This window comes from Poecilia reticulata, chromosome 1 (assembly GCF_904066995.2).
Source record: "Poecilia reticulata chromosome 1, P_reticulata-male-v2, whole genome shotgun sequence".
NCBI classification, from domain to species: Eukaryota; Metazoa; Chordata; class Actinopteri; order Cyprinodontiformes; family Poeciliidae; genus Poecilia; species Poecilia reticulata.
The window spans coordinates 17,998,974-18,014,779 of NC_088830.1; the positions used below are offsets into that span (position 1 = coordinate 17,998,974).

Below are 15,806 nucleotides of genomic sequence, written 5' to 3' on the forward strand. Positions count from 1 at the left end.
TATATTTTGAGTGTTAGTTTAAATGTTACATTTTGCTTTTCTCTGACCGTACTACCCTCTTCTACTTATTCACCGTCTCACCTGTATGGGCTGCGGATGAATTGAAAAAGAGGCTTCTTTTGGTGTTCAGACATGTTTTTTTTCTTGTTATTTCAGACTCCTAACAATAACCCAGTCAAAATATTCTCCTACCTAAATCAGGGACCCACAACAGCTGTTTGGAGCAGCTGTTGAGAGTCCCCAAGTTACTACTAAATTAGTAAAGGCTTTTGTTTATTAAATAATGCAGACCTAGCAACTTTTGTGCAAGGTGTTTGTGAAGGTTTGTGCTTGTGCTACTTTTTAAGAGTGTGAACCTTCACAAACACTCATTTCTTATTTTTTGGGAACCTTTTGAAACAAACAAATTTGAAATGAATACAAAATGTGATTTTTGTTTTAGAGAAAACTAGCTGAATTGCACCTATCATTTGCATGCAAATCAAATTAATCTTAAACTTAGCCTAGATTTTGCTTTGATCTTTATTTCTGATTATACCTCAGAGTTTTTTTTGTTTTTTTCTGAAGTGATTTTCTGAAGTTTGGTTAATGCATTCTCAGATATGTGCCAGAGAACTTCTTGGCTGCTTCCTGGTACGTGCATGGTCAGCATAAGGGATGACTGCATGGTCAAGGAGGCAAAGCAATCAACTGTTCATTGTCACCCAATGCAAGTCAGTGACTCAATGTAATGGGTTGGGTTTCGTTGGATAGAAAATGTTTTTATCAATATAAGTAGTAAAAAACTTGAAGTTAATATAACTGACTTAATTAGGTTAAGAAAACTTTTGTAAGGCAGGATTGTCTTGTGGTAGAACACCGATGCGATTACCTTCAAGGGGTACGTTTCCCTGTTTCCATGTGCTGTTATGAATAAACCAGTTGACACAAGATTTGCCGCAGCACCTTGTGAGAACTCACCTTGATTGCAGGTCTTGCCGGTGAAGCCTGGATGGCACTTGCACTTGTTGGGTCCCACACACTCCCCATGCTTACAGCTAGGCTGACACACAGCTGTTCAGAAAGGATTTAGAGAAGAAAAGAAAGATCAGTGCAGCGTCCCAACAGAGAATTTGTACCAGAAAACGTTGGGGAAAGGACACAGTCCTTCAGCTTTAAAACGTCCAAAACCACTCAGACTTTAAACGGTCTGTTTACGCCACAATTTTTCTACAATAACGCAGCGCCACGCCTCGATCACACATGAAATGTACTTGTTTTGTTTCCATTTCTCTGGTGGTAATTTACTAATAGAAATGGAGAAGTGATTTTCAGCCAGACATGACGTACACGCCGGCCTTTGTTGCTGTGAGCGATCTTGGAAAAATAAATCATCTCTCCCTGCAGGTGATAAGCAGGAAGTTTGACCTTTTAACACCAAATAACATATTCACTTGCTCGTTCATAACCCAGCAATGATATTTACACGGGCAAAGAGCTAACAAGGAATCACCAAGGAGAATATTTGAATATGAATCTGAAGCTGAAACAATGAAAGCACCCAAATAGAAGCTTTTAATTAGTTCCTCAGTAAAGAGCTGCCCTCCAGATTTCGCACTGTGCGCAGAGGTTGATAATTTGAGTTTGAACAAAGATGAAGCCTTACAGCTTCACTGATTCAGTGTTCGGTCACAGTGAGCTGGAGGCCGGCCCTGCTTATCTGTCTGGACGCACTGTAGTTGCTGCTGAGCATGTCTGATAGAGTCAAGTGGTACTAATTTTCATTAAAAAGCTCCATTAATTATGCCATAAAAGGCAGCCATCAGAGGATTTAATTGTCACTGTTGTAAAAGAGTCCATGCATAGTAATGTGAGTTAAAGAGGAAGAAAGGAAGGGACTGTGGTGAAATCTGTTAGACTTTCTGTACTTCCTTGCAGCAGTAGAATTCGCTGCTGATGCGTTTAAATATCACAAGCAGGTGTTACAATCAATCTGGTACATGCATATTTTATGTTTTGTATTTTTTTTCCTCCTTCAGGGTTGCACTACTAAGAAATTTCCATTCAGCTGAAGTAGATGCTCAGAATTCAGACTGCAGTATTTAGAACAATCAATGGCTTTTGTTGATGTGTGTTTTGTTTTTTTTTACTTCAGGGTGAACAACCACACCAATTAAAACTAAATGTTTCTTAAGTCTCTGTATAGCGCCACGGCTGACATTTCTACAACAGAACATTTGAAAACTCAATTTCAGCAGACTGTGAAGTAAACGCAGCAGTGTAGACACATGAGCCTTTTTTCTACTTTAATTTTTTAACCAGTTCTTAGGAAAGTTTGTATCGACTAAATAAATCGAAAACATTTTTAGTTCAAGACTTGGAAGTCTTTTTAACCCTGGCATAAATCATTTAAATTTGTAGATAACTAAATAAAAAGACTGTCATTTAAACAAAGGGATTTAACAAGGACTGACCCTGCAAGCAGCAGCAGCTTTTTGGGCAGCATTTTTCCCTATTACATAAAATTTCTTTTTGCTTTACAGTCTGATGCCTGGTCCAAGTGGAAGAAAAAATATCCCCTTCCTTTTATGGGATATATTATCTTAATGTGAAAATGTATCTCTTTTTCATGCTTATTTTAAGAAAAAAGTACAGTACAGAACCGTCTTACCGACAGAACAATTGATGACGGAAATATTGACACTAATATCAGATTCGTCAGTCATTTTTTAACATGTTGATACTATTCTGATAAGTAAAACTGGGCAGTTATCAATCATCACTTTTTTCATCTTGTTGCTTTCGTGTATGTGTTTCGGAAAGAGTGAAAGAAAGAGTGGGGAGGGCGTAGGAAAGGTGGCATTTGTTTAAACACGTGACAGTGATGGAGGCGTAGAGCATTGCAGGGTGTCAATTGAAGCAAAGAATTATTGAAAGATTATAGAAATATGTGCATAATGTTGGTAAAGACTGATTGTCGGCCTCAGCAGCTCTATTAATACTGGATATCAATATCGACTCAAATTTTCATATTGGTGCATCCCAAAGCTAGAACCTTTTCAATAAAGCATTTCCAGCGTAAGCCAAGGCCGGTGCTAGAGATGGGTTCTGTGAGAAAAAGAACATTTATTCTGTGGCAGATTTCAAAACAATCACAACACCGCTAAGTTGATGGATGAGAACACAACAGAGTTTACCCCAAAGCTATGGTAAATAACTCATGAAGTCAGCATGCAGATTGCTGAGATTTCCATTGGTGTTTGTGAGCATAAAGTTTCTATGGTAAGATGCGTGACAAAAGCAACTAGCAAATTTTTTTTTTTCCATTTGGAGGAAGTTGTTTCTCAAGTCAGCCATAAACAAAACAAATGTAGAAATGAAAGAAAAAATATTGCAACTATAAGTTGCTCTGGAGCACAAGTGACATCGGTGTGTGGACGCACACGGTGTAAATCGAGGGTAACAGAGAGGCGGTTACATTGCAAAGGTACCTCACCCAAGTGGCTTTACATGGGTGTATCATTCCAAGATCAATTTGTTCAGCATCTTTTTTTTATTGAACTCAGCATGTAAGGCGTCAATTGAAAGCTGCCACAATAAAAAAAAGTTTGCATACTAAGTTTAGTGAAGTATAAAAAGTAGCTAAATAATTTTAAACTCAGATCAGTTTTATCCGAATAGAACATTTTTTTAGCAAAAAGAGAAAAAAAAATATGTGTAAACATATTGTGCAAAAACATGAAACTTATGGATCCATTACTCTGGTACAATCAGCAACTGATTTACTGTGATGAATAGTAAACATTACGTTAGCATATGACATGCAGGTATTATTGATGAATACTGCCTGCATGACTGGCCTCGCCTGTCGGGTCACTTTAGCATTTCATCCCCAAGTGTCTAAAATAGTATGGGCATCCAGAGCAGCGAGGGTTCATCTAATGACCAAGTGTATTATTAGCATGAGGTTGAATTGAAATATAATAGTATGCCATACCATTCACTGTCATTGAAATAGTCCTTTGCAGTATTTTAAAATGTGCACAGTTAATATAAAGATGATAAAATGCTAATACAATTAAAATTGTCAACAGAACCTTCATTAGGCCTTTTTGTGTTAATCGTTAAATTCAAAACATACAGTCACAACACAATGCCATTTCAAATATTTAGCAGCCTATTCACAAAATAAATTGGATGTGTAGAATCGTCTTTAGCGCACACACAGACACCCACTTACATTATTATTACTGAGAAAGAAGCATTGTTCAGTTGTTCAAACCAAATTCAAAGGCACAAGGGGATGAGGAGAGTCCTTAAACTGGTGTAGATAGCATCTTTAGACTCATTCAACTTTATTGAGCTATGTAATCAAATAGAATGAAGGCATTGTTAAGCCACTTTGAGAACTCAGTGGAACAAGCCTGGATGTCCACACACAGTGTTTCAAGAGTTTACAGTTACAAATTAAAAAGGGACCCATTTTTAGACGGAAATGAAAAGAGCTTTTCTGTAGGAAGCATTAGTCAGTCAGACCTTGGCTTTGTTCAGACTTGAAAACACAAGTAATGCTTTAACTAGACTGCTACGTGATGCACTTATGCTTAAATATTGTGGAGGTCAAGACGATTCAACAGAGATCTGTGTAGCACATTTTGAACAACATGACAAAAGTAATTGAAAACAGAAAAAAGTAGAGAATTTTACTTAATCACTTGCATGATGTACAAAAGCATTTACAACTTGCTCAATGGAATGAGAAAATGCTTTTTAAATCTGCATTTGGGTTCTGCAATCAGATCAGGTCATTTGTTCGACAATGATCTGAAGGTCGAGCAAATAATTTTAGAATAGAATTTCAATACTTTTCCGAGACATCCACCAAAACGACTGAGAAAAACTGTAAGTAAACAAAAAAAAATTAATATTTTTCACTTCAACAGCTTAAAACTGTTCACACTTTTAACTTATAGCCTTGTCACATAAAATCTAGAATGATCAGCACTATTCTTTAATAAATGCTATATTAATTAAACATATCATGGTTTATGCTTTTAGGGTCAGATTAATATCCCAACAAGCTGACCAGACGAGCAATTAAATATTAATAGATTCCCTAAAAACAGTCATAATTTATGCTAGACAGGTTTTAAGCAAAATGTGGCCTGCACAGTTTAATTTATTTTCATAGATTTGAAGCCAGAGAGACGTCGGCTGCTGCCAAGAGGAGTGAGGTGTTACTTGGTGCTGCAAGGGGGGGAGTGGTAGGCTATAAATAAATGAGCAAGTGCATGATTCAGAGGATGTGCCCCCAGCATTGCATGTCTAGTTAGGTTATTGCAAAAAAAAATGTGTGAAGCTAACCTTGGGGCTGGCACCTTATCCCGACTACTCTGTGAGTTAAGGCGAAGAGAGCTGCAAAACAAGTAGCCAGACACACAAAAATGGGGGGGCATTGCTTAGTGTCTGGGAGAACACAACAAACAAGCATAAACAAGGTTAAGAGAGCACATTTTGTTCAATTTATGCACAAGCAAACATGCCTGGGAAGAAACACACATGCACAGTTTGGAGTTCTGGAGTCACGCACATTCCCTGTCGTCTATCAAAAGGGAGTCATTTGAAACAATCAAAATGCTGATTGTGATTGATGTTCAGAATGCCTGAACATTTGAATAAGAAAATATAGAAATGAAAGCCATACAAATATACATTTTTAGATGATTAGGTGTAGTATTATTCTGTGCACAAATTCATGCCTTTCAAGGGATTGCCCGCGCCCAACCTAATGTTTTCCCAATGATAATACATTTCTTTTCATTTTTTACAGTTTCGTTTTAATAATTTTTTTTGTTTCTGGAGAGACAACATCCTGTTTGACGTTTTGATTGGTTGTTGAAAGTCACGAACATGTAAGAAGCTGCCGACTAAGCGGTTCTTTCCTATGACCCATGTCAAAGTTGCAGAGTTTAGATCTACAACATCCAAAGAAGCCCAAGCCCAATCTACAGCCTGGGCTTGGGCTTCTGTGGTGCATTTTTAATAAGCCTGCATTATATAGAGCAGACAGAAAACTGAACCAGAATGCAAGATATACAGTCGTGCCGCTCCCAAAACACTTACAATGAAGTCAATGGGTCCATGAGGACACCAGTGTCGTCAAGACAGCTAAGGGGTTTGTCTACCTATTATAGGCTAAATACAGGAGGAGCCAGTGGGGAAAGAAAGTAAGATGCAGAAGTTAATTAGACTGTAGCAAGCGCAGCAACACTGCATGCGCATGCAGCCCTGCCCTGCTCCACTCCTATCAATCACACATCCCAGAAGATTTGGACTTGACTCACCCTGCGGCTACCCAAAGTGACAAAATAGAGCTGGGAGATGCTAAACAAAGGCTAGAAATGGGGGTTACACTACTAAGACAGCCAAGTGCAAAGTCAGAGGTCTGGAAGTATTTTCGGGTTACGGCCTCTAATTATAATGAATTAGTTAATTAGTCAGCTTGGATCGGGCCCGGACACAATGTCTACGGGCTCAGTAAACTGTTTAAAAAAATACTGTAGATATTTAAGGTTGTGTTAGAGTCTAAATCTTCAAAAACCCAAATGTTAATGTTCTTATACAAAATTCCTTTTAATCTTAATGTAACATTAACATAGGACAACAGGACTGTGGAGGTTAAAACCACGGAAGGCAGAAACCACCTTCTGTTCATATTTTTGCTCAAAAATGCTTTGTGAAAAATACATGTTTTGGTTTTAAGTTTCTGCATTACCCATCTTTCTTCTTTTAGAGGCACATTTCTGGATGTAACTCTCACATTTAATACAGCAATCAAATCAGCCCATGGTTTTTGGAATAAAATAATTCACAAGTCATTTTCTGTTTAAATAATTTGTAAATCACACTGATTGCTTTTCAAACTTCTTTTTTGGGGGGTTGAAATCTTTTTTTGTTGTTTTTTTACATAGCCCCGGCTGGGTCCTACTTCTTGATTTGTTTCCATGGTCATGGAGTGAAGTGATGTTACCCGTACAATTATGTAATGGCATTACAGTAATGCTTCCTAATCTAAGAGAAATTACTAAAAAGTAAGCAAATGTTTCAGTTAAGTGTAATGATGAACTTAAAAGGTAAAAGTTTAATAATAATGGATAAATATTTCCGTTGCATCATAATGTTATTCTTAACTTGAGATATATGCGTCATACTGCTGTTTTATGTCAATATTGTCAGCTTTATTTCAGTAACACTGATGCTTTTGCAGTACATACTGTGAGCCTTCATTCACTGTACACATGTCCTCTAACTTTCGCAGTCAAGCTCTTCTTCGCAGACTTTTACAGCCCAGTAATAATGAAGCTAAAGAGCAGAGAGAAAGAAACTACTGAGAAAAATCACGATAAAAAGAATTAATCTGAGGTCTCACTTTTCTCCTTTCATTGCTCACTTGTTAGCTCACATTACCAATTCAAAGACTTGCTTTAATCCGGCCCACAGCATCCAGAGAAACAAAGCCTGCACTCAATCAAACTAAGTCCTGGTCTTCGGGGATTTGTAAAATCCACCAGGACCTCTGGGGAAATTATGTCTGATGTGTTTAATTCAGAGATATTAAATCCAGTTCCTTCAGATATTAAAGGAAATGTATGCACATTTTACGTTTATAGAAGTGTAGAAAAAGTTAAGGAGCAGTTAACTTTGGCCATATAGTGACAATATACATTTACTTGTAAAGGTACAAAGAACAACTATATATGCTAGATGTTATTAAACATTGCTATTTCTCAGTTCTATCACCAGTTTGACAAACTTGTGTTTTCATTTTCAATACCCAGTAAAAATAAAAAACTGCTTGTGTCATACAGTGTACCTGTCCAAATATCTTAAGGCAGGAAAGACATCATTATGTTGTCCATCATCCCAGACAAAATGTTAAGGTATATCATGGTGACTTTGACTTAAATCACTCTTCTTTTAAAACCATTCCTAACAACCCCCAAGACCCTTGTGGGAAATTACTCCAGTAATAATATTTCTGTCTACAATATCTCTGAATGCAGCATTGATGCTCACAGTTCATGGAGGCGAGTAAAGTAATTCATATAATAGTCCTGAGCAGGCAGGCAGTCACAATTTGCTCAAATCTCCATTTTACAGTCAAACTCAAAGCTCCAATTTAGTTTTTCTTTTCCATGCAGATCATTTCCATAAAATATGTAGAAATAAAAGTAGCACAAGCCATGTAAGGAAGTGACAAGACATATACTTATGTAAGGAGGAAAGACGATATAGAGGGCATTCAATGCATTTTACCCATGCTCCATTTTTAATGGATTTATCTGCCTTCTAGCTGAAACTGCAGCCTTAAATTACTCGCATTCTCCATGTGTGACATCATACGGTTCATTTTTAATTTTTATTTTGCAATGTGCATGGGCTGACATAAAATCCCCATTTTGACTACATTTCAACAGATTACAGCTTTGAAAAAATAATGATTACACCAATGAATGTGGTTCCTCCTCTGAAGTTTTTGGTCAGTCTAATAAACAGGCTTAAAATGATCTAACAATTATCTTTTGATTATCCATTTCAATTTTGCTAAAGCCCATTGTTCCACACAGACTCTAAATGGCTTAGCGGAAACTGTAACTAATCGCTATGAGTGAGGCATAATTATGCTTAAGTGTATGCATAATTCAGATTTCTTTCCTTATTATGTTTAAGCTTTGATTGAAGCTTTTTAGAACATTACAGGATTACTATTACATTAGCTTAAAACCAGTAGCACATCTTATTTGACCTTAGTAAGCAGAAAGAAATCTAATAAAATAAAAATCTAATCATGTTAGCTGGAAATATATTAAAAGGTGAACTATTATGCTTTGAACATGTTAGGATACGTCTATAGGTCATGTTAAACATGTTCATCATATTTCAAATACTAATTAGATTTTAGTCTGGGTCAGTTCTGCCTGTTTTGAACTCCTTTCAGAATGAGCAGTTTTAAGTCTCTTTGTCATTTTAAGTCCAAATATCCTGCTGCTGCCCCCCTCCACCCCACTTAATGTTTACACCCACACCTGAAAATGGCTACAAACAATTGCCCAATTATACAACTGTAATTCTTTGAAAAGAGGAAAATGAGCCTCCTGCAAACAAACAAGAATGAAGGCAAGTAGTTTCTGAATGCCAAGTCAGCAACACAACATCTTTCTTTTCCAACCGCTATTGCACAACGCATACAGCGGTAAAACCAGCTGACCAAACGTGCTGGAACTCTGCTTAAGTTGCTGGGTGAGGAGCTGGGCTCAGCAGGGGTTGCTGACAAAGTGGTCGTTGAATGTGACTCAACAATCGGGAAGTTTATGAAATGACTCATTTTCAACGCACCAAAAAACATTAACTTATTGCCAAATAACATGTGGGTGTTTTTTTAATCAATTGGACAGATTTTTAGAAGCAGTTGAAACCCAGTTGGAACCATAAAAATGTGTAAAACATGAATTTTGCATAATTGTTCCCCTTTAACCAATACAAAGCTATGAAAAGCTATTCGTAACCTTTTTTTCAAGGAAATAAAAGATCGAATTTTAAAAAGATTGAATTTTAATTGGTTACTTTGTAGTTGTAGTACATACAACAGCAGAGGAACACTTATAGCGTTTGAATGTACTTTTATCTATCAAGTACTTGACACAAGGTCAATTTATGATAGATTTTATTACTTTATTTTATCTTTCAATTATGCTTTTAAAAAACCATATAAGTTGATGTGTAGACCGCAATGTCACCAAAAGCCCACACTATTTAATCTGTGAAAATCATTACAGATGATAGCATCTGTGATGTTAGCAAAAGGTTTAGCGAAGACATGGTTACAGTAATGCAGCTTAATCTCTGTGTGAAAGAGGTTTAGATTTTATTAAAAATTAAGACTTAGATAAGCAAATAGTCAAATACTTCCTGTGACAGATAAAATGTGATAACATTTGGTTAGAAGAGAGATTCAACTGTGGCTTATCCTCACTGATGGCCTGTCAGAACGTCATGAATGAATGAAGCTTTATTCTTCCTAAATCTGAGAGCTTCTCTCTTTCTCTCTCTCCCCATCTGCCTGATTTTCTGTTTATGTCCATTTCCAGACATTGTTTCCCTACTACAGCAGCAATCATCTCTCAACTTCTAACCTCTAAACTATTTCCCTTACACCACATGTGTTTCTTTTTTTTTTTTACTTCAAGTTCTTTCTGCCCACTACTCTTTTAGCTCTTAGAGCCAAGGAGAAAAAAAAATCATCTTTGATCTATTAAGTTTTTCATTCTTTGAGAACAGTTTCGTAAAACTGATTTCTGGGCTCTCTGGCTGAAAGCCACAATCCCATTGCTCCAATCTAATCTCTTTCATCTCCACTAAAACCTACCAAGACCTGAAATCTGTGATGACTGCATCCTCTCACACACATGCAGCCAAACACACACGGGTTGCTGATTACACTCGCTTTCTTTCCAATACCTTCCAGCTCACCCGTCTAAAGCTTAAATCAGCACCTTGCTGACTTGATGGAATGCTGATTGTGAATGAATGGATTTGAGCTGTGCCTGACGAGGAGCATTTGGAAGCATTAAGGGAAGCACTCATCCAGTGATTTGACTCTAAGGGGAGAGGAGGGGAGTTAGGCAGAATATCTGTGGTTAAGTTAAAAATCAGCTTCTTTCTGCTCACAATGGAACATGTGGGACTCCAGAACCACCAAGAAAACATGCACACATACTGCTATTTGGGCTGAATGTAGCAGGACATCTTCACAACGTGGCAGGGCATTTGATTATCCAAGAAATGGCCCCTCTGGTGGCATAAAGGCAGCATGTCTTTACTTTCTAGGAACAAAGCAACTCAAACAATTTTCATTCGTTAAATGTGAAAACGTAACTCGTTTCTCTTCACCGTGATCTAAGCCGATGAACAACGATGAACACATCGTCGTCTTGCCTTGTTAGCCAAAGCAAATAATGCATCTATGCTACAGTGAATTTTTTTGAACATGAGAAGCTGTGAAGGCAAAGAGCCCAGTGCATATCACTGGGAGGCACTGGGCTCTGAGAGGACTGCCTCGAGCCAGGATTACAGCTGAGTCTGGCCCAAACAGTGCTGCTTTTTCCTCCCCACTGTATTTTAGCGCAGATTTTCTAGATTGTCTAGTCAAGACCCTGAGATGACAAAGCAGGTCATGTTAAAAAAAATAACTCTAGTAAATACTCTGCCATTTTTACATGAAAATGGAGCCGCTGCATTCAACAGTTTCAGTAAGCACTGAAACCAAACAAGCAGTGTGGCGTATTTTTCATTAAAAAAGAAGACATACAAAAAAAGGATAAAAAACACACTTACACTGAAAGGGTTAAACAGAGAACATCGGGAAGATTTTCAACATGCATGACAGTGAAACAAAATGTAAACATAAGGAAAAAAGGAAACGGGATGTTTTATCAGTCAGAGAGTTGATCAATTTATCATGCAAGCAAAGCCAACATGCAAAGACATGGACCATTCAGGCCTTTTCCATGGCAGGAACTTAATAACCAGAACTTGTAAGTGCTCTGCTCCATCTCCCCTCGCATGTCTTACAAACCAGATCATTATACGTCTCCGAAAATGAGACACCACTTTGAAAAGATGAGTGCCTCTCTACACCAGAAAGTGGAGCATTAAGAGAGGCTTTCTTCTTATTTTACTTGAGTGAATCAAAACGACGTCAATATTTACGTATCTATGTAATCCAGAGTTCGTTTCATAGAAAGAACGTTACCTCTAAAACTCTAGTTGTTTGCTTTGATTGGGCAACTTGTGTGATCAGTTAAAAACAAACATCTCTGACACTGGATGGTGGAGGTTGTACCGCTTTCGATGTAACTTTTTTTGAATTTAATACATTCCACCAAAAATATTTGGAAATCCAAGAAAAGCAATGCAATTAAACCATTTCTTTTCATTTGTATGAGTCCGAACACACAGCCAACATGATAAACAAAGAAAGAAAGAAAGCCTTGATGTTCAAATTGGACTCGGTGCATTGTCTGCTGGTCTCAAAATGTGGAATAGCCCCATTAAATACAAACTAAAGCATTATTGGTATAAAAAAAATTGCCAATTTTAAATGTATTCTATTTAAATAACTTTCTGAGCTTTATGGAGGCCATGGTGTTTTCATTATTTTAATCCTTGAAAATGGAGTCTATTAACTAAAATGTTTTATCTATGGTGGTAAATCAAACACCAATTGGTTCAAGCCTGCAGCCACACATAACACCGACAGAGGTAATCATTTCTAGCTCAAAACAAACAAACAAAAAATTTTTTTTTCTTATCCGTTCTCATGAATTGCAGGTTGGTAATATCCCACAGTGGAAAAGGCGTGTTTATGTACATCACTACCCACAGTCTTTAATAAATGTCCAAAGCAAAGCAGCAAAAACTCCAGGCATCAAGCCATGCAAAGGCATTTGTGAGTCAATCATGCAAATGTGGAGCCCACTAATGTATTCACACCTTCTTGGGTAACAGTACGGGAAAGCAGAGGGTATTTGCAGTGTGTGTGTGTATATATGGTAAATACATGAGACAAAAACACAAGGCAAACCTGTGGCATGGCAGTCGTGTATTAAAACAATATGATGCATCCTCTGAATCCTCTGAACTGTTGCTCGATATTCTGGGGAACCGAGGTATGTCCATCTCCCCAAACCGTGTACTGACAGCAGTGTTTCTGTTTTTCTTCACCCGGTGCTAGATAAGGGTTTTTGCTCCATTCTAATATAAAACCAGATCCTGTTTAACTTTAAATGTGATGTTGACTTCCTCATTATGGCCTTATACAGCAGAAACAGAAAAATCAACAGACCTATTATTCAGACCAGCCATTACCATCAATCTTTTCAGAAAGACTGCATAAAGGCGGGAAAGTTCTTCAACTCTGTGTGTCGTGACACTGTACGTTTGTGTGTGTGTCCGTGTGTCCGTGTGTGTGTGTTTGCGCTCCACTACAGCTCGTCTCGTGTTTAATAGCGTCTTTGCCCCCAGCTTGAAACATTGCAACCTCGTTAGTCCCATTAGCCCCCAGCAGCACCAGCAAACATGTTAGCACTCACGCTGGCAGTGACCCCAGGAGCGGCGCGTCCATCCCCAGCAGCAGTCCACCCTGCCCCCGTATCGGCACAGGCCATTGGATGATGCCATCTGCCGCGGCCACCTGTGAGTGGATGACACAATCAATTTTCAGTAAGTTATGAAAAGAAACTATCTAGCTATTATTATCTATTCGCAAACACTTCAAAACTTACATAAAACCTGTGCTGTTTCCCTGGAACAGCAGAAAAAAATCCTCACAAATGGGTTGTGCGGATTATAGTTGAAATATGGTGTATTTTATGAAACCTCTGTATATGAATCATTTTAGTGGCCAAGTACACAAGTGGTTTGTCATTCTTGGTTGCAAAGCTGAAAGTCCAAGGAATTCCTGGAGTCTCATTCACTTCTTTATGTTTTCCTACTGCATTCAAAGTATTTAGCTGTTGTACTCATTGAATGTATCTGTATATAATGTATATATATATAATATTTTTGAAACCATACTCTGTTCACTCCAGTTCAGAAATAACTGCTTAGGTTATAGCAGGACCTAAGCAGTTGCAAGAACTGAAGGAGATTGCAATGCTTTGTGAAGTTCCCCTTAGGGTAAAACGGTACAACTGTAGTTAGATCAAAATCTATTTTTCCAGCTCAATTTCTTTCAGCTTAAATGTCATGTAAAATCAATACCTTTTAAATAAAATCTGAGGAAAACATTTTAATTTGCAATGTTCAAGAAAGAATACGTTTAAAACTGTCTAATCAAAATCTACAAATATCCTCATACAGGTATATCTGTCTCTCTCAACATATAAGGGGATGCGTATATGTGTCATTTCATATAGTGTATGAACACTTCTGGTTTCAACTATCTACATTTAGATTAAATTATAAATTAAATGGATATAATGTAGGGTGCTAACACAATTTTCCACTGCTTGAATGTGGCAGATTATCATTTGCTCCCTGTCAGCAGATGTTTCAGCACATCGAATCATGTGAGTTTGTGTGACAGCGGACTCGAGGTGAGTTCTGTAGGCTTGCCAGACTCTATTGGAATTTAGCTGCAGCACCAACACTTGCATACATGAAGCACATCACTGCAGAGATCTAGATTATGAGCTATTCTGACTGCCCTTGAAAATGCAGTATTTTCCTCCACTGTCCTTTTCATGACAGCTGAGGAAATCTTTAATGCCACAGATAGGATGTGCTGGAGTTAAGTTTATACAGAAATAGGTGATAGCCTGTTTCTTTCAGAGTTATGATGGCTGGATTTTTTTCTTTTTTTTTTTGTTACAGCATACTCTGTCCAGCACAGAGTTGGAAAATAGCTTTCTGGCAGATACTACAAGTGGATTACCTTTTTATCTACACCATGAAGAGAGAAAGGAATGAGTCCTTTTAAGGATATTGAAGAAAATCCAAGCTTCTTACTTTGAGAGCAGGGATGAGATTTTACCAGAGTCATGCTAAAAATAAGAACAATAAGATTTTTTATTTTTTTTTCCAAATTGGGAATACTGATTAACCTTTAATAATGTCCGGAGCATTTTTGTGATTCCCATCAAGTAAACAAAATGAAAGCAATCAATATCCAATTTAAGCATTTAAAAACTATATAAAAACCCGCTAAGCTCACAAGATTTATTTATGTACACCCCTGAGAGAAAGTTTGGGGTCTTTTTCAGTATTCAAGGCACATCCTTTGCAGCTATCCGTGCCCGTTAGTGTCTCCATGCCAAGATGAGGAAATGCAAATGCTTGTTCCTGCTGCCAATCACGTCAGGAGAGGAAAAAAAAACAGATGGATACTAAGTGAGAGTGGCAGATACAGAGAAAATGTTTGCCTGATGCCTGGCAAGAAAGAAAAGGTAGCCAGTCAAACAGACTGAAGAGAGGAGCACATTGAAAAGGAAATGAAATAAGTTAAAGGCAAGCAAATGAGAAAAAATATTAAATTCAAACAGAAAGGTCCCGCTAAAGCTGTAAAAAAACCAAAAAAAACATGCTGTTCGGTTTGGTGTGAATATGCTGTCTAGACTAGCTGTCATTTAAAGTGTTTGAAAGGTCTCAAGTGTTCATTCTTGGGTGTAAATATGCTTGACAAGCAATTGGAATGAGCTCAGATATTAGGATATTAGATGTTAGGATAAGATATAACGCAAATCCGACGCACTTCTTCCTGGAAAAGCTACTAATCTCATTTTCACTTTCCATAATTATCGCATCTTATGAGTCCCAGCAGAAAGCTATCTTTATTACACAGTTTCTAGTTCTGATATTGATTTTTCATCATTTAAACATCATACTGCAGTACCAATGATTGCTGCCATGGATCATGGATTATAATGTAAAAATAATTAATTCTATGTTTTTAAACTGTTATTTTTTACTGGAAAAATCCAGATGTTTTCTTCCACTTTTTCTATTCGTTTTATCAGAAACCATAAAAGACTAAAGCACCAATGAAGATAACCACTAGTTGCTGAACATTTGTATTCGACTACAAAGCAACATTGAGGTCAGTGAGGTCAATGTAAAAACAAGACGATGCTAAAACACACAGCTGTGATTAAACAATGCAGATCAAATAAAAAGAGCATCGCCTCCACTCCTACATAGGCAATGAGAGCAGAGACGAGATGTTGACAGGATTATCGAGTCAAACGTTTCCCTCTGATGGTCTTGACTTA

General features: G+C 37.4%; 1 protein-coding gene across 6 annotated transcripts in view; it reads right to left on the bottom strand.

Annotated features, from left to right (window-relative positions):
* npnta (nephronectin a) overlaps positions 1-15,806 on the bottom strand; it is a 65,787-nt gene that overhangs the window by 36,310 nt on the left and 13,671 nt on the right. For 4 of the 6 annotated variants that reach the window (XM_081607831.1, XM_081607823.1, XM_008412137.3 and 1 more), the window contains 3 exons: positions 13,131-13,231; positions 5,344-5,394; positions 961-1,053 (listed from right to left, as the gene is read on the bottom strand). In XM_081607831.1, the coding sequence (XP_081463957.1) occupies positions 961-1,053; positions 5,344-5,394; positions 13,131-13,231 (245 nt within the window). The remainder of the gene's footprint in view (positions 1-960; positions 1,054-5,343; positions 5,395-13,130; positions 13,232-15,806) is intronic. The other 2 variants (XM_008412146.3, XM_008412164.3) reach the window with 1 other exon arrangement.